This window comes from Saimiri boliviensis, chromosome 4 (genome assembly GCF_048565385.1).
Source record: "Saimiri boliviensis isolate mSaiBol1 chromosome 4, mSaiBol1.pri, whole genome shotgun sequence".
Classification (NCBI taxonomy): Eukaryota; Metazoa; Chordata; class Mammalia; order Primates; family Cebidae; genus Saimiri; species Saimiri boliviensis.
The window spans coordinates 128,960,499-128,986,957 of record NC_133452.1 but is presented as its reverse complement, the minus strand read 5'-3'; the positions used below and the strand labels follow the sequence as shown (position 1 = coordinate 128,986,957).

At 35.8% G+C, this 26,459-nt stretch overlaps 1 protein-coding gene across 12 annotated transcripts in view; it reads left to right on the top strand.

The window, feature by feature from the left end:
• MLIP (muscular LMNA interacting protein) overlaps positions 1 to 26,459 on the top strand; it is a 267,113-nt gene that overhangs the window by 199,329 nt on the left and 41,325 nt on the right. For all 12 annotated transcript variants that reach the window (XM_074398184.1, XM_074398182.1, XM_010337147.3 and 9 more), the window contains one exon: positions 7,942 to 8,070. In XM_074398184.1, coding sequence (XP_074254285.1) covers positions 7,942 to 8,070 — 129 coding nt within the window. The remainder of the gene's footprint in view (positions 1 to 7,941; positions 8,071 to 26,459) is intronic.

Genomic DNA, 26,459 nt, shown 5'->3' with positions numbered 1-26,459 from the left:
AATCTAGAGAGCCCAAAACAATAGATTAAAAAAAAAAATAAGTCACATGGCTATATACAGGTAAAAGCAAGCTGCTATTTACTGGAACACTATAAAGAAGAGTGCTTAAACTTGCAAATACTTTGTTCCTAGTTCTGAGTGCCAGCTGATGCTTCCAGTTTTAGTGGGGCATGACTCATCTTTCTAAGGGCCTTAAGGTCTCTGTCATTTAGAAAATGCAGCCCTGAAAGCTTTTGTGTAGAACTGATGTCTCCTTCAAGCTCAAAGGCAGTTTCTCCTTGACTAGTTTTACCTTGACATAACATACTTAAGTGGCACAGCACTTATCAGGTATGCCTCCTCAGGTTTGAGTCATGCTATTGTCTTTTCTTTAACCATTGAAATATTTCTTTCAATCTGGCCAATCTGTATTGTGTATTTTCCATGCAATGCTTCTTGAACCATGAGATATGGCCTTTAATTATTGAGGTCTTATGTATGTTTATTTTTATACAAGTATTATAATCATTATAAAACATTTTTTTTGGAAAAATTAGGTACTTTGTGAATAGTCTAGATCATTTAGAATCAACATGTCATATTTATAAGTACAAAGCATATATTCTATTTTTCCTGTCAAATTTATTTTATGCTGTTTTTTCTTTACCAAGTTTTATCACGCATGTTATCACATTAGGTTCTCACAATCACCTTTGAGCTAGTGTGGCAGGAATTGTTATTTCCATAATTCTGATGAAAAAACAGAAGTTTAAATATCTAGAATGCCATGTCAATAGTCCCTTGGTAATAAGTTGTATAAAAATCTCTTTAGTTTTTTCCAGTCTTGAGAGCTTTACCCTCTGCCATAGTGTTTTGAGATTTAAGATATTTGTTTGAGGGGAAAACATAGCTTAAGTATTTGCTTCAAGTATATTATAATGTTTGTTTTAAAAAAGAATTAGGGTCTATGAACATGCATTATCTGAATGAGTAAATCAGGTAAATAATTTGGAGAATATTGCTTTTGTCCACAGTCTTGCTGGGTAGAATGCTATTGAGTTTGCAAACAACCATGGCACTTTCACAAACTCTTTGAGCCCATCAAATTAATAGAATTTCCAGCCAGAATCACAGAAATTGCTGTATGTTGTTTTGTTACTTTCTTGCAGTTTTGTTACATATCTTATCTCTCCAGAAAGATCAAAATAAATTCTTGAGAGCTGGCACCCTATTCTTTATTTCTTTTTTTTTTTATCACACCATCCTAGAGCTTATTACTATAGTCAAAGGCAATTTTAAAACATCAGTCTATTATTATTAGTTGAAGTTACTAGTATAAGAAAGATTTTGCTTGAAAAGCCATTATTTAAAAATATTGGTAATAGATTACCTAAATCAGTGCTAGTAGTTAATATTCAAGTTTGTTCTCCAGCCCAGAGGCTGTACCAACTTGCTGTCATAGAATTATGATTATAAGTTCCAAAGGATGGAAATGGTATCTATTTATATAGTGCCCCAAGTGACAGTGTTCAAGTCTAAGTGTCTACTTGATAGATTATAAACACTAATCAATAGCAGGCTTAGACTAGTGTTTTATAGCCCATTAAAACCTGCTACTGGGCCTCGGGGAACCCATATACTCACTTCCTTGGATTTTTTCTGCCCCCAAGACTTATGTTAGTGTCAGGTGTAATGTCCTCTGCTCCTCCCCATCCTCCACTCTTGAATTTTTTAAAAAAGGTAACATCATTGTCTTTCGGTATTAAGAGTTTTACTGCATATCACCATGAACAGGGGAGAAAAACAAGTTTCTTTTAAATGAAGAAGATTAAAATCTTGTAATGTCCCTAAAGAAGTGGCCTCTTTCCTTGACTTTCTGGAGATGATAACTCTAGCTTTCTACTCTTTCTTCTGAGGGCAGAACTCACCAACCCACTTTTCTTCTCATCCTCTATTGGAAAAGGCCATATGGCTCTTCTATCCCTCAAAGTTCCCTCTTTGTGAATTATTTTATAATCAAAAAGTTAGCCAATTCAGGAAAAATAATGGAAGACCTCAAGGAGTCAATCAGCACCTCTTTTAAAAAAAATTTATTTTAAGTTCTAGGGTACATGTGTAGGATGTACAGATTTGTTACATAGGTAAAAATATGCCCTGGTGATTTGCTGCACCCATCAAACCATCATTTACTTATTCAGCCCAGCGTGCATTACCTTTTTTTCCCAATACTTTCCCTCCCTGCCCACAACAGGCCCCAGTGTGTGTTTTTCCCTAGCGTTTGTCCATGTGTTCTCTTTGTTCAGCTCCCACTTATAGTCAGAACATACGGTGTTTGGTTTTCTATCCCTGCGTTAGTTTGCTGAGGATAATGGCTTCTGTCTCCATTTATGTCCCAGCAAATGACATAATCTCTTTCCTTTTTATGGCCTCATAGTATTCCATGGTGTATGCATACTACATTTTCTTTATCCAGTCTATCATCGATGGGCATTTGGGTTGATTCCCTGTTTTTGCTTTAGAATGAGCACCTCTTATAGACTTCATATTGAATTACAGACAGCACACTAAGCTTCTGCCTGTCAATTAACTTACTCATTCTGCAAATATTTATTGAGCATCAACCAGGTACAGACACCATTCTAGATGTTGGAGATACAAACGCGAATAAACCAAAGATCTCTGGTCTCACAGAACTTACATTCTAGTGGAGAAAGAAAGACAATAAACACAAATAGATGTCAGGTAGTGATAACTGCTGTGGGGAAAATAAAGCAGGTCAGGGAGGTGGAGATTTCTATTTTCTATGGCTCATTAGAAAGATCTGTCTGATAAGGTGATGTTTAAATGGACATTTGATAAACTGAAAAGGAAAAAGGGAGTTCCAGACAAAGGAAGAGCAAATACAAACTTCTGAAGGAGGCAGTATCATAGTGTGTAAGCTAGAGTAGAAAGAGTGAAGGGATAGAAGGGATAGCACTGGGAAATAAGACTGAAAAAAGAGAGGCTGGTTAGGGATAGGAAAGATCAGGTCAGACAGCACCCTTATAGGTATTGCTCTGTAGGCACTACAAGGGTTTTGAATACCACTCTCAGTAAGAACGTGAGGCATTAGAGAGCTCTTAGAGGTAAGTTGCCATGACTTGATGTAGAATATTGGTGGACATCATTTAGGAGATGAGTGACATGACTTGACTTGTACTATGGTTATCTTATGGCTTCCTTGACTGGATGTGAGTCCTCTGAAAACAGGGGGTATATCTTATTTATCTCTGTAGACACAATAGTTCCTGACATAGACTAGATCTCAATTGGCAAAATGTCTCCAGTGAACATCTGGTAGAGGTGTGCTTCAGAGTTGCAAAACAATTATTTTTCAGGCACTTCAAAAATGTCCATACCCAGTATAAATCAATTCTTAGTACATCCATGGATTGATATTTTCTGTTGGGAGAATCTTCTCATTTTTCTTCTTCTGCCCTTTGTACTGACTATGAGAGTCATTACCTTTTTAATTTTTCCACATAGGCTGGAAACGAAATTACAAAACTGCTTTTTCTGGCATCATTAGAGGGCCATTTGTGTCTATCAGTCATGAGTCTGACTATTCTATGGATTCTATAGCAGATAAAAATGAAAGAAGGGCCTCGTAAGGCTAGTTTAGTTGTAATATTGCTGAACAATGACAATCTTACAATAGTTAACTTTTATAGACTCTCCTAACTTGATAAATCTAATTTCCTCTGTGTTTCTTTGGACACAGATGTAACAAAATAGATTGTCCAGAATTAGAGAGGTTGTTCAAGAGAAACTTTACTTGAAGTCCAAAGCTATCAGCAAAGATGACTACAGGCAAAGATGCAATGTAGATTAGAAATTAATAAATTATAGTCTGTTTTAAAGCCTTTCCTTCAGTCTGGAGACAGAAGACAGGTCAAATGGATGTCTCTGGATTGATAGACCAAGAAAGATCTATCTCTACATGAGCAGCACATTTTAATGAATTGACTTCAAGTCTAGTTTCTTTCCACTTTTGATGTGTACATGAATCTCTTAGGGATTTGTAAAAATGCAGATTCTGATTCAGTAGATTTAGGTCGGGCTCTGAGCCTTGGCACTCATCACATGTTCTCAGATGATGCTGATAATGGTCTAAAGTCTTCATTCTAAGAGTCAAAATGCTAGCAGACAATGTCTTAATTGGATAGAACATTAATTAACTTTGTGTTGCAAATATAGATTACATGACCATTTGACATTGTTAAACAGTGTATGAGGAAGAATCGAGGGGAAGTTAACGAATATTCCAAGAGAGATATATGTGTGATGAAACAGTGTCAGTTGCTTCACATACACTGTTTTATAGGCTTTTTAAGTGGCACTTTGAGATCCTTGTTCAGATGATGGATTTGAAAATGCAGAAACAAGCCTTTTGCTACAACTCTGCATGGTATAATTCCTGAGGGGTCAAAAAGGTGAGTAGTAAAATGTGTCATTACCCATTATTAAAGGACATAGTCATGTATTCGAATTACTGCCCTTCAACAGAAGGTCTACACAGGCTGAATGGCTTTTCCAATGTAATACAGTTTGTTAACAACATTGCGAAAACTAACATCTATGTCCATGTTGCTCTTCTTCTACAATATTATGCTACTTCATGAGAGTATAGTTTTAACCAAGTTCAGAGACATCAGTGGAAATTTTGACATGTTGGCCATGCAAATTATGGATTATTTTAGGAGGTGGTGGTGGAGGGGTGTTTGTGTGTGTGTGTGTGTGTGTGTGTTTGTGTGTGTGTGTGTGTGCACGCACATGTAAACAATGTATGGGTGAATGTGTATCGTCACCAGGAACTGAAAACATTAGGTCCTAAATGTTCTGAGAATATTTAGGATGGCTAATGAAAAGAAAGTAAAATGGCATAGAATGAGTTAACAATGGGCAAAATCAAGGATGAGACAGTTGACAGTGAAAATAAAACAGAGAAACAATATATTTTAAAGGAATACAAAATATAAAAATTACAGGAGTTTTGTTGTTAATCAGGATAAATTATAGAAAGGTGGATGTTTCAGGCTTCTGTCTATTCTTGACATCTCTCTTCCTCTTTGGAATAGGCATAGAAATAATTAAAATCACAGGCTTGATGAACAGACAAAACATGGATTTAAACCTTAACTTCACATATTAACTGTATGACTTTGGCATGTGACTCATTACCTTTAAACCTCCCACAGAATTGATTAGAAATTGATGAGATGATCTATCTAAAATATTGAGTTTAGTTTTCAATTCTATATTGATAGAATATAAAACCTGTGTCTATGAGACAATGATAGTGTCATTAGCTGCAAAGGGTCCTCAAGGGGTTTGAAGCTGCTTTTGAAGCACATGAAAAGGCATGAGCAAGGTGTAGAGGCTACCACGCATATGATTTATTAATGTACGAAGGTTTGTGGAGAGTGCATGAGGATCAGAATTGGGACACTGGAGTTTTATTTTTAACTGGACCAATACTGACAGATGGTTGGGTTTGAAAGTTATGGTTAAAGATCATAGGATGAGAAGTATGAACAATGTCAAAGGCAAACTATGTGTAGTCGTCTTTTGCCTAGAGTCGGCTTCCATGTCTATGAAGTACTGAATACTGGGTAAAAATAAATTAAGATTGTAGGAGCAAAAAACAGGACCAAAGAAAAAGGGAATGTATATATAATGTGAAAATCAGGGAAACCATAAGAAGACCAAGTAAGTAAACAGAATGAGGAAGACTCAGAGACTTCACATAGACCAAACCTGGAAACACAGAGTCCAAGAAAAAACATGTGAAAAATCAAATATGTGGAGGAAATGGAGGAAAAATATTGTCTAATTGTAAGAGACAACTATCAAATCCAGGAAACTCATAAGAACTAAATATCACAAAAATTGGTAGAGAAACAAATATGAAGCATCAGTAACAGACTCTGTTACTTAATATATTTGATATCCAACCAACCAGAAGAGTCTCTCTTCAGGTGTCATCCTGGAAGGGACTGATCCCAAGACAGATGACCTAAGTGGAAGGCTCTAGGCCAGGTAAACCCAAATATCTGACTGCTTGCAATAAAGGGACTGAGGCAGTCATGTTCCTCTGGCAGAGATTATCCTACCATCCAAAGTGCTCCTGAATTTCTTCTCCCTGCTTTCATCTTTCTGCATGGTGATACCAAGCTTAGCCCCTAAGGTACCATGTTGGTTTTAGAGCCTTTTAGCATCTGAGTCCTGGAGTTGGGTTTATTTTCTGCCTCACAAGGGAGTAGAAGAGAAGGAGAAGGTGCAGGAATAGGAGAAAGAGAAAGAAGAAATGAAGCAGGAAGTCAAGTGAAAAAGAGAAGTGTGGACAACTTAGGATCATGGCCCAGATATCAGGCATCTCTGTAATTACAGGTGACTAAAAATTAGGAACTGCCGGGACTTTGTTCTTATGCGGCACTTAATGGAGGAATATTGCTCTCATGTGTATACTCTTTTGTGTATACTCCATCTCTTTTGTGTATACTCTATGGCATTGGCATGACTTCATGCACAGTTGGATGTTACTTGTTCATTTTTCCCCTTGAGAAAAAACAGAGTTTCTTAAGTGGAAGCTATTGCTCAGTCTGGACAAGACAGAGATTTGTCTCAAACTGTATTTCCCCAGTTGTCATATACATGAAAGATAACTGGAAAAATATCTGTTGAAGAAAGTATTGCAGAGTGACATTTATTCAAGTCTCAAAATATATCAAGTGCTTTCTAGAGCAGAGAGATAGATGTGGTCCCTTAAGGCTTAACATGTGAGTATCAGCATGGATTGAAAAGAGCTAATTTAGCATTTTCCGAAAGGAAATGGGGTTGAGAAGACTAATTGCAGCAAAATGGTTAAACTGAAAGAACATCACAGATTTTTATTAAATTACTGTTGGTGATGTTTTTACAAACATCAATTTTTTGTGATATTTTACAGGGTAACAAGATTTTGGTGTTTGGGAAACATCATTTTGAAATTACCCCAAGCTAGAGTTCTCCCCCTCTCTCTCTTTGTCAAATCGACATTGGATACAAACTTAAGAATCTTGAGTAACGTTTTAGCTGAAACTTTTCGATTGCAAGTTACAAAAGTAATGTTGGGTTAAAAAAAATGTTGTGAGGAGAATCTAGTGTAAAAGAAAAAAGTCTTCAAGAACCTCAGGACAGGAAATCCATGTAAACCCCGGAATGTCTGGGGACTCGATTCTGGAAAGCCCTCAGGTGTCTCTCTCCTCCACGCACTTTGCTCTGACTTCTTGCTCTCACCATGTCTGCTTTTTAGGTCATCTTAAGGCTTCCCTGTAGCTTCTACATGACATTGCTTAATTTCAGTCTCCCACAGTTTTTGCAAGAGCAGTTTAAATCTCTATGTCAGGTTATTGGAAGAGACAATCTATTTGCCACCCACCCTCCACTCTTTTAGGTCAGAAAGCCACCCCAGTACATAATATGAACATGGCATCTGTGGGTCCAGCTTTGGAGATTTTGAGACATGTAGGGTAGGCACTTTCTAGAAAAAGAAAGTTGTCATGGGCTTGGTGGATATACAGTCATCTATGCTATTGTGCCCAGAATGCTGCCTCACACAGAGAAGACTCTCAACAAATATATAGCAAATGAAGTGTTTGTTGACAATGTGCCCCAGCAATGGTAGAACATGTTTGCATTTCGAATGTTACAATAATAGATCTTTATGAAATGATTGCTATTATAGTTAAGTTTTAAATAAACATATTAGTTAAAATCATTTGACTTCAGGCTGTTTTTATGCATTTATGAAGTCATTTTAGAATTTAAAAAAGTATATTTTTTTGTGAGAACAACATTGAATGACTTAACAAGACACATATTTGTTCATTGTAATAGTGTTTTTTCCTTTTTTTTTTAAACATGTATTTGACATCTATGAAGACTAAGCCTGGAGTAATTCGCCCAGTACCTGTAAAATCCAGAATATTACTGAAAAAAGAGGAGGAAGTCTATGAACCCAACCCTTTCAGTAAATACTTGGAAGATAACAGTGACCTCTTTTCTGAACAGGTGAGTACAAACAAGAGAAAATGTTTGCTATTTTGATAAATAAGTATACAAAATATAGATATCTCTATGAATATAGTATATGTAAGAAAGTGTTCATTTGATTGGAATGTATTTGGTAATAAAAAGATGCTTGTTTAATAAATGGAAATTCTTAAATAATTCAATAGTAATATTTTGAAGCATTTCAATGTGATTTTTTTCTAAAACTTGTCTACCTAGTGCTGGTATTGTTTTGGGGATCAAGATGTTACCCTCTGTAAAGACATCATGAAATCACTGATTAGATGGGTCATATAGGTATTGCATTCTTGTTTCTAAAATCCTGCCTCAAGTGGGTATAGTGGCTCATGTTTGTAATCCCAGCACTTTGGGAAGCCAAGGCAGGAGTGTTGCTTGACCCCAGGAGTTTGAGACCAGCCTGGGCAACATGGTAGAACCCCATCTCTACAACAAATTAAAAAAAAATTAGCTGGGTGTGGTGGCTTCTGCCTGTTGTCCCAGCTACTTGGCAGGCTGAAGTGGGAGAACGTTTGAGCCCAGGAGATGGAGGCTCCAGTGAGCAAGTGTTCATGCCACTGCACTCCAGCCTGTACAACAGAGCAAGACTCTGTCTCAGAAAATAAAATAAAATCCTGCTTCCTTTTGAAGAGATGGAATATTTTAGATTTGGTATATTAAAGCTGACAAAAGCCCTGTTTAGGTTAACAATAACATTGAGATGATGCTGTCTCCCAGATTGGGCAGTAACTAACTGGGGCTCAAGTCATCGTGAGGATTTGTTGTTCATTTTGTTTATGTTTGCAAAATCTATACTACATTCCCCTTAAATATTTTATATGTTGAAGGAGATATAATGGAGAATTGTCAATGATGCTTTATATTTGTGAAAAACATGAAAACATACATTTATATAATATAAAACTGCATAATGAATAGCAGAGACTTTAAATCTTTATTTGTCTTATTAAAATGTAGCAAATAGTATAAGCTATGTATTTTATTGGGAGATTGATATATTATGAAATAAAGAAAAAACTTTCTGAATACAGTCAGGACATGTAAGATCATCATATTTTATAATCCACAATAAAATAGATTTATAAAGGAATATAAGGTGACATGCTCTTTTAAAATTTTAGTTTAAAAATGGTAACTAATAATATTGAAAATATAAATTACATCTATATTTGTAAAATGTAAAGAATCTCTTATCTGACATGTTAGTTCTGTGACCCTGGGCTAGTGGTTTCATATAACCTTCAGTTTCTTAATGCATAAAATGAGGTGTTCAGTTACGTACATTTTAAGGATCCCTTAAACTCTAAAATTTGCATTACTTAAAATCTATTGTTAACTCTAATTGAGTTTGAAATTCCTCTGTAACCTTGAAAAAGTTCATTACAAATACTTTTTATGATTAATTCTAGTTTTTATTTACAAAATTCAGGTTAAAATATTTTCTATTGATTTATATATACATTGTGAGAAGGCTATGATTTTGGTAAGTCTGAATTTTTTGTTTGTTTGAGACAGTCTTGCTCTGTCACCAGACACCAGGCTGGAGTGCAGTGGCACGATCTCGGTTCACTGCGACTTCCGCCTCCCAGGTTCAAGCAATTCTCCTGCCTCAGCCTCCTGAGTAGCCGGGACTACAGGCGTGCACCACCATGCCCAGCTAATTTTTGTATTTGTAGTAGAGTTGGGTTTTCACCATGTTGGCCAGGATGGTCTCCATCTCTTGACCTCGTGATCCGCCCGCCTCGGCCTCCCAAAGTGCTGGGATTACAGGCATGAGCCACTGCGCCCGGCCAAGTCTAAATTTTTTAGAAGGCATTGATATGATCAAAAATGATAATTAGAGGCAATTATTTTTATTTTGTAGAATAAAATATAGTCCCCAAATTAAATTAAATAGGGAAATCTTGTTAACATATAAGACTGCCTTCACTAATTCCACACGTAACAGAAACGGAAACTCCTTGGGGAAAGCATTTTTCTGTCATTGACAAAAGCATTTATGAAATATCTGTTGCTTACATGACACTAATATTTTAGCAGCTTTTAATATGAAGTTTTAGACAGTATAGGATAATGATAAAATGTTTATAAAAATAATTTACTATTTATATGAAAATCAAACCACCAACAGTTAAATTTCACATATTAGCCATGTAACATACATTGTTAACAATATGATCCAATGCTTACAAATAACTTTATTCTTCTGTGTGAGTATAATTTTAAATTTGTGCATTTTACTTCAAGCAAGACACCTTATAGAATATCGAGTTAATCTACTTGTAATTTACATGTACTGTCTACTTTTGAAAATGATAAATTCCATTTTCAAGTGCAGAAAATTCTTGTCATTAAAAATAATTGCCATTTCTTTTCATTGCTTTTTCTGACTATAAAGTAAGTTTAAAGCTCTTTTCACGTTACAACATTAATCTATTTATTTCCAAATACTAGATTGAAAATTTGACCTATTTTGCAAATCTTGTTACCATGGACCTAATCTTATTTATGTTTTTTTTTTCCCCAACCAATTTATCCTTGTTTGTATCCCCATTTGAATGTGGAACATGAGAAGTAGTAGCAGACAATGCCCTGTCAGAATTGAAAGAAGCCTAGCACACCACTTAAAAGTGAATTCCAAAGGTCCCCTGGCCTTATTCATTGACCTGGCATGAAAGGGAAAGTTACGATAGAACCTTGGTGCCACTGAACTTCTGAGAAATGGCATGTACTATCAACTGGCCTTTTTATGTTGAGCTTTAACCGTCATCTCATTGTGTCCAGAATCTACAATGGAGGCAGACATCAAAACAGCTTTCAAGGGTAGATGCTTACTTCTACTTAAAAAATAAATTGAGGCCAGGTGGGATGGCTCATTCCTGTAATCCCAGCACTTTGGGAAGCCGAGGCGGGGGGGATCACGAGGTCAGTAGATCGAGACCCTCCTGGCCAACATGGTGAAACCCTGTCTCTATTAAAATACAAAATATTAGCTGGGCATGGTGGTGAGTGCCTGTAATTCCAGCTACTCTGGAGGCTAAGGAGGGGAAACACTTGAACCAGGAAGGTGGAGATTGCAGTGAGTGGAGATTGGGCCACTGTATTGCAGCCTGGCGACAGAGTGAGACCATCTAAAAAATAAAATAATAAAAATTAATTAATAAAATGTATAATCTCACCATTGCTACTTCATCAGAACCTCAGTACAAAAAGTGTACCCAAATTCAGTTCTAGTCACTATTGTCTTCTCTTATGCTGCTGCCACAGAATAAATTGAATGGTTCTGAAGTCAATTGATCTCATCCACCCATGTAATGGAAATTTCTTTAGCCAGACACTTGGGCCAAATGGAAGCAGCTCACATTCACTAATCTGCCTTGTACGGGAGACAGTTCCACATGACAGGAGATGTTGGATGGGATTGTCAAGTCAATAAATTTTTCCTAGCAGCTTCACTGCCATAAAATATGATTTCAAAACCCTGTTACAAAATGTCAGACAATAAAGATGATAATAAGACTACACAGAGATGTATTTACTGTAGTTCAAAAAGGTGCATCTGAGCAGGCTTTTGACCTGATTATTAGCTGAAAATTTGCCTGGAAACAGCCACTGAGTACTAACAGCCAAGTTTGAAACCAAATGCATAATCAAGTAAATGAAACTTACTGGTCAGCAACTTTTACATCAAAGTGGTATAGGCCAGAAAGCATCATTGTATATTAGACGGGATTAAAAAAAAAAAAAAACTCTTCAAAATGAAGATTATGCTTTTCTGAAATTATGTTCATTCATTATTATTAATTAATGATTAATCTTCATTATTCAGTTAATTTATTATTGTCTCAATTTGTGGTGTTTTTGAGTTATTACAAAATGTCCTCACACTTTGTCATAAACGTATGGATTTAAAAACTATGGTATGTGTTTCAAGTCATATTTTTGTTGGTAATTAAAGGTAGAGTTGGAAAAAGTTAGCCCAATTGATTGGACTAGTGGGCATCTGGAATACATAGAAGCTCAAAAAAACCAATTCACTGCTGAGAATGAAGATACTAAAGAGCTGAATGGTATTTAGTTTATTCTGACTATGAGTTTGCAAAATACATTGATTGTTTTCTGATCATTTAATATGTGTAATTAGGATTTTATTGAAGATTTTCGGTTTAATACAAAAAGGCAATAATTCACCTCATTTACATATTGTGCTATATAAAAATCCTGTCTCTTTCTTTATAAACTAATAATGCAATTCATAGTATTAGATATACTGTTACTTTCTTAAAGCTCTAAGGAAATGTATAAAAAATTATGTTGGATAAGGCCGGGCGCGGTGGCTCAAGCCTGTAATCCCAGCACTTTGGGAGGCCGAGGTGGGTGGATCACAAGGTCAAGAGATCGAGACCATCCTCGTCAACATAGTGAAACCCCGTCACTACTAAAAATACAAAAAACTAGCTGGGCATGGTGGCTCGTGCCTGTAATCCCAGCTACTCAGGAGGCTGAGGCAGGAGAATTGCCTGAACCCAGGAGGTGGAGGTTGCGGTGAGCCGAGATCGCGCCATTGCACTCCAGCCTGGGTAACAAGAGCGAAACTCCTCCTCAAAAAAAAAAAAAAAAAAAAAAAAAAAAAAAAATTATGTTGGATAGAATTAAAGGGAGAATATTGTTTCATCTGATTTTCCCAGAAATATTATTCCTTGTTTTTTGTTTATGAGAAATAACACTTCCCAGCGTGTATGCCTCTTATTTTTCTTCTTTGTTTAAATGGAGGAGAGAACATATTTTGTATGAAGATGACCATTTAGAGAATTTCCTCCATGCTACCTCACAGAGAACATAAAAGGCTAATTATAGGGAATTTTCCTTATTGGAGTATTTCATTCCTGCTTTTCTTCTGACTCTTTTTAGACATCTGACTTGCCTCTCTTCCCTACCAAAATGACTGTATTTGACATTCAACTGTGATGATTATGTCAGTGACTTTCAGGTTTCTATCTAATGACTCATCAGGTTATATTTCAACTGTGACCTTCAGCTTCCCTTCTTTATGTCATCTGCATGTTAACACTACATAAGGGCAAATACCTTTGTCATAGGTGAAACTTGTCAGTATTGTCATATTGCCTTTTACTCTCTCTGAAAAACTCTGGCTTTGCCACAAATTAACTCTTATTCAACAATTGTTTCTCAATCAAGGTGACCAATCTTCTGTCATAAAATCATCTTTTATCATTGTTAACATTTTATTTATTTTTTTATTATTTTTCTTTTTTTTAAGAATTATCTCACTCAAAATAGCAGTAGTGCCGAGGTTGAACATTATATTAAGAAATATTTTGCAGTAAAATGTTTAAATGAACCTGTTTAGGTATAGAAATGACTAAGTGGCTTGCTAGATTGTTTTAACAAGAGGAAAACTGCAATTTCTTGTAGTGTTACATTTCTTTTGGAAGATTTATGAACAGAGATTTGGCTTCTCTAAGTTTTGCCATGTTGTTTTTGTTTAAGTGCTGAAATCCTTGTGATGTTTTCTCTCTTTGGCCTTGCTTCCTTCCTTTATATGAAAGAGATAATAGACAATTTAGTATAAACAGGTTATGCTCTATATATAATAAACAAATTATCAGCACAATAAATGTTTCTTAGGATATATCTTTTTAAAAAATTGTCCTTTTGAGACAATATTTGCCTTTTCCTCCGAAATATAATTAGATAGGTTCATTTCTTCATACTTAGACCTTCCATCACCTCTGCACCCCATTTTTTGACATTTTCTTTCTCTTGATTTTATGTGTACATTAAGTTTGGAAAATTGTAACCTATGCTTTAGATTATTCTACTGCAGATGTCAGTTGTTAATGGGAATTTATTTTCCATGCCCCTCTTCAGCTGCCTTATGCAGGGGTAAAAATCTGAAAGAAATTTTTATTTGCTTTTAAAATAGCAAACACCCAAAGAAGACCTATTTGCCACTTCTATCATAATGGTCTGAAGCATCATTTGCTTAACAAACAGTTGGTGAAAATGTAGTGTCTGATCATATCCCAATCTACTGGGAAACAATGACATTTTGAAAGTTTTATGCAAATGTGTTCTATGTTTTGTTAACACATGATGTTTTTATGTATATTTATTCAAGGGAGATTGGCCACTGCCATATTTAGAACCTCTCATAGAAACCACATTACAGTTTAAAAATAGGTCTTTGTTAAAATAGAATTTTTAAATTCTTTATTGGTTTTATCTGAAAAGTATTAAACAATAACATTTCAAAAGAGAGACAAGACATCTATGTAAACGTAATCTGAAATAATATCCAAAATCAATGTTATTCTGAGATTAGAAAGTTAACAATTTGTGTTTGTTGGCTGGGTGTCGTGGCTCATGCCTGTAATCCCAGATCTTTGGGAGGCTGAGGTGCAAGGATTGTTTGAGCCCAGGAGTCTGAGACCAGCCTGGAAACATAGGGAGACCACATCTCTACAAAAATTTAAAAATCAGCCAGCTGTGGTAGCATGCATTTGTAGTCTCAGCTACTTAGGAGGGTGAAGCAGGGGGATGGCTTGAGCCCCAAAATTCGAGGTGCCAGTGAGCTATAATTGTGCCATTTCCCTTCAGCCTGAGCAACAAAACAAGACCTCCATCTCTTAAAAATATTGTTTGTTTGTGAGAAAAAAAAGATGCATTAATATGTATTATTTCATAGGAGTCTGTCTCAAACCTTCTCAAATTTTGAGTCAATTCAAGGTTAGCCTGTGTATAGAACCATAGATGGTAGCAATCACATACCTTTGACATGTGAGTGAGAATCTTAAATATATTTTTATTTGCCAGTATGTACCAAATTGTCTTATAATACATAAGATATTTTTGATCGAACTAGTGCCATTCTCCAAGGACACTGTCTACAGAAATCCCCTCCCTTCCTTCCTACACAGTTTCAATTCTATAACTGCCTTAACATGTTTTGTATGATAGCTATTAATAAGTATGCTTAGGAAATGCAAAGGCATTGGCTTGTGATTTTCTTTTCTGTAGTGTACATTTGTTTTTGCTCATGAGACATGAGTTCAAAGTAGAATGCATAGAGGAGAATATAATAAAAAATTGGAGATATTCTTTGAATATGAATGCTAAGTTTAATGTGTTTAAACACATTTTACAATTTCTCAACTTTAGAGATACTGGCATATCTTTTAAATGTGTATTATAGGCAGATTTTGAATGAGGACAAACCTAAAATATGACAAAATATGTATATTTGATGGTGAGTTGTATGAAGACAGTTGGGAACCTTCTCTTCCTATGACCCAAGATAAAATATCCTAAAATAAGCAATTTAGACAGGAAAAGCAATAAATCTTAATGAGAAGAGCAACCAAAAGAAGGCATAGGAGAAGCAAAAAACTAAAGCTGGTAATCGAACTGTGTTCTGAATTCCACTAAAATAAGGCAAAAGACAGCTTGCGAAGTTTAGCCTGTGGAGAATAGAATCAAGTGAGTGATGCAAATCATTCAAATAAATGTATAGAAAGAAAACTCCAAGATTAAAAAAAAAAAAAGAAATATATTTTTGTCTATTTCAAAGACTTAATGGAAAGGGAGACCTATATTAATTTTTTTAAGTTCAAAGTTGGTGATTCTTTAGGGATAGAAATTATGGGTAGGTTTTTAGAGTTTTAAAAAATGATGTTCTAATTTTCAAATGAGGTCATCCTAAGTGAAATTTAATCTATTGCAGCTCAGGCATCCAAATATCAATTTTCCTTATGAACCTCAAGATCTTAAATTTTTTTTTTTTAACCTTACTTTCTCTTAAAAATAAAAAACTTCCTTTGGTAAGTAAATAAATAGCTTACCAGGAACTGACTTGACTAATTATTTTTATCTAATAAAGTTGGGAGGGCCGGGTGCAGTGGCTCACTCCTGTAATCACAGCACTTTGGGAGGCCAAGGTGGGTGGATTACCTGAGGTCAGGAGTTTGGGACCAGCCTGGCCAACATGATGAAACCCCATCTCTACTAAAAATACAAAACATTAGCCAGGCATGGTGACAGGTGCCTGTAATTCCAGCCACTGGGGAAGCTGAGGCAGGAGAATCACTTGAACCCTGCAGGAGGAGGTTGCAGTGAATCGAGATCACGCCATTGCACACCAACCTGAGCAACAGAGTGAGAGTCCATCTCAAAAAATAAAAATAAAAATAAAGTGGGGAGGTTTAGCATATTTTATCTGCAAAAGTAAAGCAAATATATATGATGTTTATTACCTTGGGTTAAGTTCAGAAAAATAGAGTTGTTTTTTTCCCTCTTAAATTTAGGCCTCTATGAATTACGTGCAGTTGAAGACAGGCCCATTGCAGGGCATTGTAGAGTCAAGCTAGTTTAACCTTCCCCTGTCAAAAACCATATTCAGGCAGGATCTGATGACCTGATTCATTTTTATGTATAATAGAACCAAAGGAAAGCTAGGACAGCTTGGCTTTGCAGAAACAGGTTTGAAGTGTGTATTCTGGCTGTGACATTGTGGTTAATCACCTCTACTCTGTGCATTTGTGAAACCTGAATCTTGTCAGTGAAATGAGGGGATGGGACCAGATCAGTGATTCTCAACCAGAGATGATTTTACAACTGAGGGAGTGGGGTGCTACTAGCATCTCGTAGGTGGAGGCCAAGGATACTGGCAAAAATCCTGCAATGCACAGTACATTCCCCCACAGCAAAGAATTATCCAGCCTCAAATGGTAATAATGCTGGCACTGAGAAATCCTAGACTGGAACATCTCTTGGCTCTCTCTGCTCCAGTACTCTTACTAATGAAGCTCATTACTTTATCCCTGCCAAGGGCAATTCAGTTCAACCAACATTGATTAGGTGCCTTCTTTTTGTGTTTTAACTAAGACATTTTTCCTATTTGACTTACAAGAAGAAGGTAAAACTCTATCTTTGGAATTCCTCACATTACAAATATTGTCCCATGTAGCTTCTACTCATGGTAGCCCTATTTGATAAGGAACATACATTTTCATTGATTCCAGATATATCAGCAAAGTTGTGGCTTTTTACCTTACTGGACATTTCTTCTTTCTTATTATAGTTCCCCAATTATTATCTAAGACAATCAAGTAACAGAGAAATTTGAAAGAGTCAGGCAATCTGTATGATAACTCTTTAAATCCATATTGTTGGATTAAGTCATTCCTGATGTTGGACCTTGTTATCTTCACCTGCACAATGAGTGGACTACAGTGCTCTAGTAAAGGTCCCCTTGTATCCTGAAATTCTATGTTTATGTCTTTAAATACTGTTGGAGCCCTCCTGATATTTGATGATTAGGTGATTAAAAAAAGAGGGGGGAAAACAAGTATTATTTAGGTCACATGTTTGGAGAGATGGAAAGTGTTAATCTGTTGTTTAAGTTAACATCATGTCAAATACCCACCCGTACAGGTTTTAGTATGATGTACATGTGTGTGTGCCTGTGTGTGCTCTGTGTGTGCGCACATGCATGCACTTCCCTTGGCCCTCACAACTTGGATAAAGCAATTTGGGGTAGATAATCATTTTCCCCCCTTTCTTTAAAAGTCACTTTCTGTTCACTTCCTATTCGTATTTAGAAATCATCAATATGATTTATTGCTACTATTTCCCTTTGAGTAACTATAATTTTGTTTTGCTTTGCCTTAAATTAAAAACCCTAAAAGGATAATTTATTTTCAAAATTAAATATATGTGTGTATGCACAAAGTAATTAAATGCACACACATACATATTTAGTAGTTTTTTAAAGGGTCTTGGCATTTGCTACTTAAGTTACTTTTTTTTCTTTTTCACGTTGGTGAACTTGTCAACTATTTCTGCTGCAAATATCCTGAATAAGAAGGCTAAGTAGGCAACCTAAAATTTAAATGAAGATACTTTTTATAATGGAAGTGAATATGCCTTTGCACTTCCCTGTTTCTGAATTTACTGACTCAGCGATTCGTGAAGTGCAGAAGACACCATATTTCATTCGTTTCATAATTACAAAGTCTCTGGGTTAATCCTTGCAATAAACTTTGGGGATAATTTTTGCCTTTTGAATCTCTCTCTGGGAAGTGATGTGGGACTTACACAGGCTGTGTATAAGAAAATAATTTAGTTGTAGAACATCAAGCTTTTCACTTAAATCCCTTGTTAAGACAATAATAGATTAGAAAGAACAAAACGTCAATATATTAAAAACTGTAAGATCGCTTAAAAATATCATACTCTTTAAACATAAACAATATAAATGCTTCATTTAATGTGTCTAAATATACAGATTTTGTAACACTAAGAAGTCGTAATATAATAAAAGCATATCTTAGGTTGGGCTTGGTGGCTCATGGCTATAATCCCAGCACTTTGGGAAGCTGAGGTGGGCAGATCACCTGAGGTCTAAAGTTCCAAATCAGTCTGGCCAACATGGTGAAACCCCATCTCTGCTAAAAAATACAAAAATTAGCTGGGAGGGTGGTATATGCCTGTAATCCCAGCTACTCAGGGGGCTGAGGCAGGAATTGCTTGAACCCGAGAGGTGGAGGTTGCAGTGAGTCTGCATTGTGCCACTGCACTCCAGTCTGGGCAATGGAATGAGACTTTGTCTCAAAAAAAAAAAAAAAGCCATATCTTTTATGTATATAATCTGTTCAGAATTGTGAAAGTTGTCTTTTTTAAATTCAAAGATATCTATATGCTTTTAGAATTAATAAGGTTGATTAGCTGATGTTGGTATGTAGTATATCTCCACTTGAAAATGTTACACCAAAATATTAAAACCATGGTCTCCTCTGTTTTCCTAATATGGATAAGGTACTCTGACTACCTGACTGCCATAGGAATCAAGAAGAGCATAGCCATTTATTTTTTATGTGCTTTCATAAGGATGATCTTATCTTTTTACACTAAGTCACAGATCCGCAGGCATCAGTTGAGTCACACATTTTTAAGCAACTTATCATACGTATTCACTTAGTATAATTTTCTATCATTTTCTGAAATTCAATACTCTTATGCTCAGAACAACTCTAACACTTTTATAATCCACATAGTGGTTCACAACTCTAATCCCAGCACTTTGGGAGGCCAAGGCAGGCGGATCACGAGGTCAGGAGATTGAGACCATCCTGGCCAACATGGTGAAACCCTGTCTCTACTGAAAATACAGAAATTAGCGGGGCATGGTGATGTGTGCCTGTAATCTCAGCTACTCAGGAAATGCTTGAACCAGGGAGTTGGAGGTTGAAGTGAGCTGAGGTGGCACCACCGTATTCCAGCCTGGCAACAGAACAAGACTCCATCTCAGGAAAAAAAAAAAAAAAAAAATCTAACTAGTTTTCAAAATCTCCTTTGAGATGTCTCAAAATGACATCTGTCAGAGTCTCTTCCCTTTTTTGTAAAAGGTTTTCTGTCAAGACACACCCAGCAGCCATTTCTAGTCTACGCCTTCCACACCAGACTAGCCACAGGGGAACTAGTGAAGTGGTTCATTTCTTCTAGATTTACTTGGCAATCAGTGGAAAAGTTCCCTCTAATCTCTGATTCCCCAGATTTATCAGGAATTATCTTCATCACCACCACTTCCACCCTGGGAGTCAGCTCAGTGCTGACCACGGTGCATAGGGACCTTGTCTAGTCCTATTGAGGCTTCTGATCTTGCTTTCCTCTATTCCCTCCATCCTTCTGCCCCCAGTCTAAGCACAGTTTACACATTCCTACTCTGATTAATAATGTCTGTCTTAGAGGTTTGATGTCCTAGGTCCTATGCTTTTGAAACCCCAATTTTATTTTCTTAAAACATTAACTCTGCCATGGGTTTCCAAAATCTATTTTGAAACCAAAACTCTAAAAACATGACTTTTCCATAGTGTATATGTGCCACATTTTCTTTATCCAGTCTATCGTTGAGCACACATGGACACAGGGAGGGGAACATCACATACCTGGGCCTGTCGGGGGTGGAAGGATAGGAGAGGGATAGCAGGGGGGTGGGTGGATAGGAGGGATAGCATTAGGAGAAATATCTAATGTAGGTGACAGGGTGGTGGATGCAGCAAACACCATGGCACGTGTATACCAGTGTAACAAATCTGCATGTTCTGCACATGTACCCAGAACTGAAAGCATAATAATTTAAAAAGTGGTTAAGACACAAAAAACAAAAACAAAACATGACTTTTTCCTTTCTTTTTGCAATTCTGCCTAAACATTTTAACCCAGAAACATGAGGATAGAATGAATCGTTAGCTGCCTGAGTTGGCAGAAGGAACACAAGGCTATGTATGAGAAAGACAACTCGAAAACCTTGACGAGCATGTGGTCTCCGCAGTGCTGAATAGCGAGTGCTGTGGTTCTGTGCTGAATGGTGTTGCTGCTTCTCTGTCTACTTATCCCCCTCTCCTCTATACTTAATATTCAGGCACTTAACATTTGCCCCAGGCTCTGCAATAGGCCTGGGTGATTCCGCGGGAAATAAAGCAGACGATATTCCTGCCTCACAGAGCTTAGATTCTAGTGAGTTCCCAGTATCGTGGACCCTGGTCTCTGTCTTTTTCCTCCTATTTGCAAACTTTTCTGGACCCTGTGTACTTCCTGTCTAAAAGCTGTCCACTTTACACTCGGGCTGCACATTTTGTGGCCTCTTACTGCAACGGAGGTGATATGTCTGGTCCTTGGGTCCTCTGATCATTGAGGAATCCTATTTTGGTGGCTGGTTACTGTAGCTTTTTACTTCCTACTTCCTGAAAAAGAGGAAATGATGATGATAGAATACAGTGGCAAGAATATGGGCTCTTGTGATTTTCAAAAAAAAAAAAAAAAAATCAGTCCTTACTGAACTCCAATTTTATCCTGCAAAAATGGAGATACTAATCACCATTTCTAATGGAACCCATACTAATATGTATTTGTGATTTTTTAAAAGTATAATTTCTTTAAATTTTTCCCAATTGTTTTCATCTTTAAGGCAGTATAATTGACAAAAATTGTACATATTTAAGGTATAAAATGTGATGATTGGATATATGTGTATATTATATAATGATTGCTACAATCAAATTAATCGACATGACTATTACCATACTGTTTACTCTGTGCATGTATAAGGGATGGGGACACATAAGATCTATTCTCAGCCAATTTCAAATAAAAAACAAAATATTATTAACTATAGTCACCATGCTATACATTAGCTCTCCAGAACCATTTTTCCTTTTCCCCACCTTCTAACCCCTGGTCACCACCATTCTACTCTCTGCTTCTATAATTCTGACTATTTTAGATTCCTCTAAAGTGAGATCATGCAATATTTGTCCTTTTTTGACTAGTTTATTTCACTTTACTTCACTGGCATAATATCTTTGGATTCATCCATGTCATTAAAAATGATAGGATTTCTTTCTGTTTAAGGCTGAATAATATTTCATTGTTTAATACATTTCATTTACCCATTTATCCATCAACAGACACTTAGATTGTTTCCATATCTAGTTGTTAAGAATGATACTGCAATGGTTACATGAAATACTATCAAAGGGCTCTGAATGCTTAAATGTTTCCTGTTATCATTTCCTTTAGAATCACTGCAATTTTGGAAGAAAGGGGTTGACTTCCTGTTAAAGGGTCAACTGAATACATTGTCTTCTTTCTCTCTTCCGTTATGAGAAATTGTAGAAGTCTCTTTTCTGTGTTATTTTTTGACTTCTTAAATTTTAATTTCTCCTTTCTCCTAAACACCTCCAGATGGGAAATGAAAGACCAGAATCAAACTGTATGTATAGAAAAACATAAAACTCAGCATTGTAGTCCTCCACTGCTCACTGTGATTGATTATGGAATATTTTACTTTCTTTTCCCTTGAGTGTACCTCCATCAGATACCTCCATGCTGATCCATGCCATCTGCTCTGTGTAACTTGCTGTCAGACAACCATATACTTTAAACACTAAGTTATCCAAATTCTATCTTAAAAATTATGTTGTGATTATTAAAACTGTTTTATATAGAGGATTTGAAATAGCTAAGCATACGCTAAATTTTTTCATACTTCACAAGTTCAAATTTTCTTGGTTCAAATTGGTATTCAGAATAGATGTGTTGCTTTAAATATATCTGTTCTAAAAATGAATATGGATTCTTCAAAATTTGGGTTTCTAAGCTAGGAGATATGCCATACATTCAAACCAATTTATATTGGCTTGGTCTTAGTGAAATGTAGTTAATAAAAATCTCTTATTTCTTAGTAATATGGGGTTTCTATGATGGTGTCTATAAAGCGCTGACATGCTTTTAGATAAAGGGGGTTGCTCTTTAAGAAAATATTACTGCTGTTCATTATTTTATTAACAAGGTGTTGATTTAAATTAAAATTGTAGCAAAAATGCCATGGCTCTGATTTTAAATTGTTATAAGTTCTAGAGAGCAAGGGAAAGCTGAAAATAAGTGCTGCATTTAAAAACAAATGTTGCTTTACCAAAAAGGTAGGAAGATGGGAGATAGGTTAGGACTGAGTTAAAGGCTCCAGTAATTTTACCTGTAGTACTCTGAGTTCACAAAGGTGTCTTATACTCAGACAGAAAACTTCAGTGTGAAGAGGGGACAGCATGAGTGAAGAGAAAGTGGATTTTCACCTTTCACTTCCAAACCACAGGCAAGGAAGTGACTTAAAAATGCTGGGATAGAACAAAAGCATCTCAGATGTTCAGGCTTTAATGAGAAGAGCTCAAAATGCCTTAAAATGTCCTTTGATGTTGCAATGGAAACAGCGTTTGAAGTTAAACAGTATGATTTGATGGTTGAGTAGAAAGTAGGCTTTTTCTAGAACACCAAATCCATCAGATACGGCTATAACATTGATTTTCTGATGTCTCTGTCAATTAAGCAGAGCTAAATTAATGTATTCACTGCATATTTGTCTGCTATTTTTTCTCTAATGAACAAAAATATTACTTGCTTCATAAGTTCCTGTCTTCTTGAAGTTTTGCAGGATATGATAATATCAACAAAAAAAATTAATTGTTTTAAAAACTCCAGTTCCTCAGTAATGCCTTTTTTTTTTTTTTGAAAATTAGTTCTATGTATATTTACATTGAAGGGGACAATTCTCAAGTGACTGAAAAGTGGTTTAAAGCATTTTATCAGAAATGACTGTTACCTTTGTCATTGACAGAAGCATGTCCAAGACAATTTTATGATCACTGTGCATCCCCCAAAAACTGGAACATTAAAAGATTCTTATATTGCATGCTAAAGTAGAATAGTGTGATGCTCATCTTCAAGAATCATTTAGAATAGTGATCTCTAAAATATTAGGTGCCAGTTTCAAGATAATTCACTGGGGTTGAAATAGGTCACAGGTTAGACATGATAGACATGATAGAGATTTTATTAGTGTGTTTTGAAACAAATCTAAAACAGGGATCACAAACTATGGCCTGTGGGCCAAACCTGGGCTCACCAATACTTTCATAAATAAAGTATTATTGGAACACAGCCTTGCCCATTTAGATTATTTTGTCGTTGTGTGAACATCAGAGGGAATTTACACAAATCTAGATGGTATCACCCACTACACCTAGGTTATGTGGTATAGCCTATTGCTGCAGGCTATAAACCTGTACAGCACATTACTGTACTGAATACAATACTGTAAGCAATTGTAACACAATGGTAACTATTTGCATATCTAAACATATCTGATTATAGACAGGGTACGGTGAACATACAATATAAAAGATAAAGAAACACCTATATAGTGCACTTACTATGAATGGAAGTTGCTCTGGGTGATCAGTGAAAGAATGGTGAGTAAATGTGAAGGCCTAGGACATTACTTGTATGTTACTGTAGGCTTTATAAACACTTAGATTGCACTAAATTTATTAATTTTAGACTTCAATTTGAGATGGAGTCTTGCTCTGCCACCAGGCGGGAGGGCAGTGGTGCAATCTTGGCTCGCTGCATCCTGGGTTCAAGCAGTTCTCCTGTATCAGCCTCCTGAGCTGGGACTACAGGTGTACGCCATCATACGTAATTTTGTATTTTAATAGAAATATTGTTTCACCATGTTGGCAAGGCAGGTGTTGAACTCCTGATCTCAGGTGATCTGCCCACCTCGGCCTCCCAAAGTGCTGGAATGACAGGTGTGAGCCCCCATGCCTGGTCAATTTTTGTTTTCAATAATAACCTCAACTTACTGCCAGTTTTTACTTAATAAATTTTAATTTTTTAAAGTTTTTGAATCTTAAAACACAATTTGAAATACAAACACATTGTGCAGCTGTACAAAAATATTTTTTCTTTATGTCCTTCATCTGTAAGCTTTTTCTCTATTTTAAAATTTTCTGGATTTTTTTTTCTCTTTAAACTTTTTTTTTTTTTTTTTTAAATCAAACATAAATACACACATTAGCCTAGTCAGGGTCAGGGTCACAAGACATCACTCTGCAACAGGAATTTTTCAGTTCCATGTTAATCTTATGAGACCACCAATGCGTATATTTGGTCTGCTGCCCAAAACATCGTTATAGAGTGCATGACAGTATATATCTATTGTTTAAGGCTGCTTTCATGTTACTATATTAGGATTGAGTAATTGTGACAGATTTGTGGTTTGCAAAGCCTGCAATATTTGCTAACTGGAACTTTACAGAAAACTTGCCAACTTCGAATATAAAATTATAAAAATTCTAAGCTTTGCTGATTTATATGGGTTTACATGGATCTCTTTTGTAGGTCTGAGTGCTAGATAGTTACAACTCATATACATTCTAAATGAGATTCCCTGGAAAGATGTCAGGCCTTTCTAACTTGGGATGATGGAGAGTGAGCCCGCAGTTGGCCATTCCTTAAGCATGTTGTATCGTATCACACTATATGTGCCAGTTAGCTAGACATACGATTTATCATTTTAAACTATTTTTTTTTAACTAAAATAGCCATCTTAACGTAAGCAAATGACTTTATTAAAAAAACCCTTCTGCCAAATAATCCAGTTTGACTAAATCACTGCTGATACAAGCATAAGCAACAAGAAATAGCAGAGGTAACACCATATCTATGTCTAGCAGAAGCTTGTCGTCAGCCATATGTATCATTTTAAACCCTGAAAATCTACTTGCATTTGATAAGAAGTAGGTTATTTTTTTAAATGATTAAAATAATTTAAAATCTAGTTTTATATCTGCTTGTATGAATACACCTGGCCTTAAGTTGATATTTTTGCCTTGAGTTTTAACTAATAATTGCATTATGACATCACACTTGGTAAAATAGTAACAAAACAGTCATCCAAGGTCATGAAGCTGTGCAATTTTCAGTACTGTTTAAAGAAATAAGATACACAACATTATAATGTGTAAAGCGGGGGCCAAAAAAAAAAAAGATGGAGGCTGGGGCAAAAAAAATGTGTGAAGTTTTACTGAAGTAAATGATGAAATTCTCTTTTCAAGAATTTTAATAGGGAAAAAATGAAAAACCCAGTTCAGCTGGGGATACATGCGTTCTTCCTGCTGAAGTATTTATTGTGGAATAATAACAATAGAATGATTAACTGAAATTTATTCCTTTATAATTAAATGCCATTAGAAAATGCATAGAAAACACCTTTGAAGATTTGAAAAAGAGAGTAATGAGCTAATTACTCCCAATATGGGAGTTTTATGCAGTTGGATCAAAGTATAAATTATAAAATATTCTCAGTTTGTAACATTTGTTTTCTAAATATGAAATATACAGAAAATGACAGTTGAAATATATGAAACACAAATAAAGTGACATTTTTGACTCTTAAGGGAAAAATAAATAATAAAAAACTGTTCTCTAAAGTAAGTGACTTCTTCAGTAAAAGCACTGTTTTATGAGAAAATTCTGAAGGTACAATAGCAATGGACTACATTAAAAAGTGATTGTACTATGAGGTTGCAGTTATATCGACATTTATAGATAACCTATAATGACAAAGGAGACACACACACACACACACACACACACACACACACACGTGGAAGAGTCTTTACAATAATGAAACTCTCTTCATGAGAAGGACCATGAAAATCTTTGGCATCATTCAGAGTTTCTCAAGGTACTTCATGACAAATTATTTTAAAAAGTAACAAACTTCAAGACGCATTAGGAATATTCATTTTTGAAAGATATGAGTGAGATTTCCTGGTTTAATGCTCTCTCTCTTTGTGACAGCCTAGGCACAGAAAAGTTGACATGGAAAGTGCTATATAGCTGATGATAGTCTTTATTATTTTAGAAGTAAAGCCTAAACCAACTAACATCCCAAACCCTGGGCACAGAGATAATCTCAGATAGTGTCCTTTCCCAGTATGAACCTGTTGCAA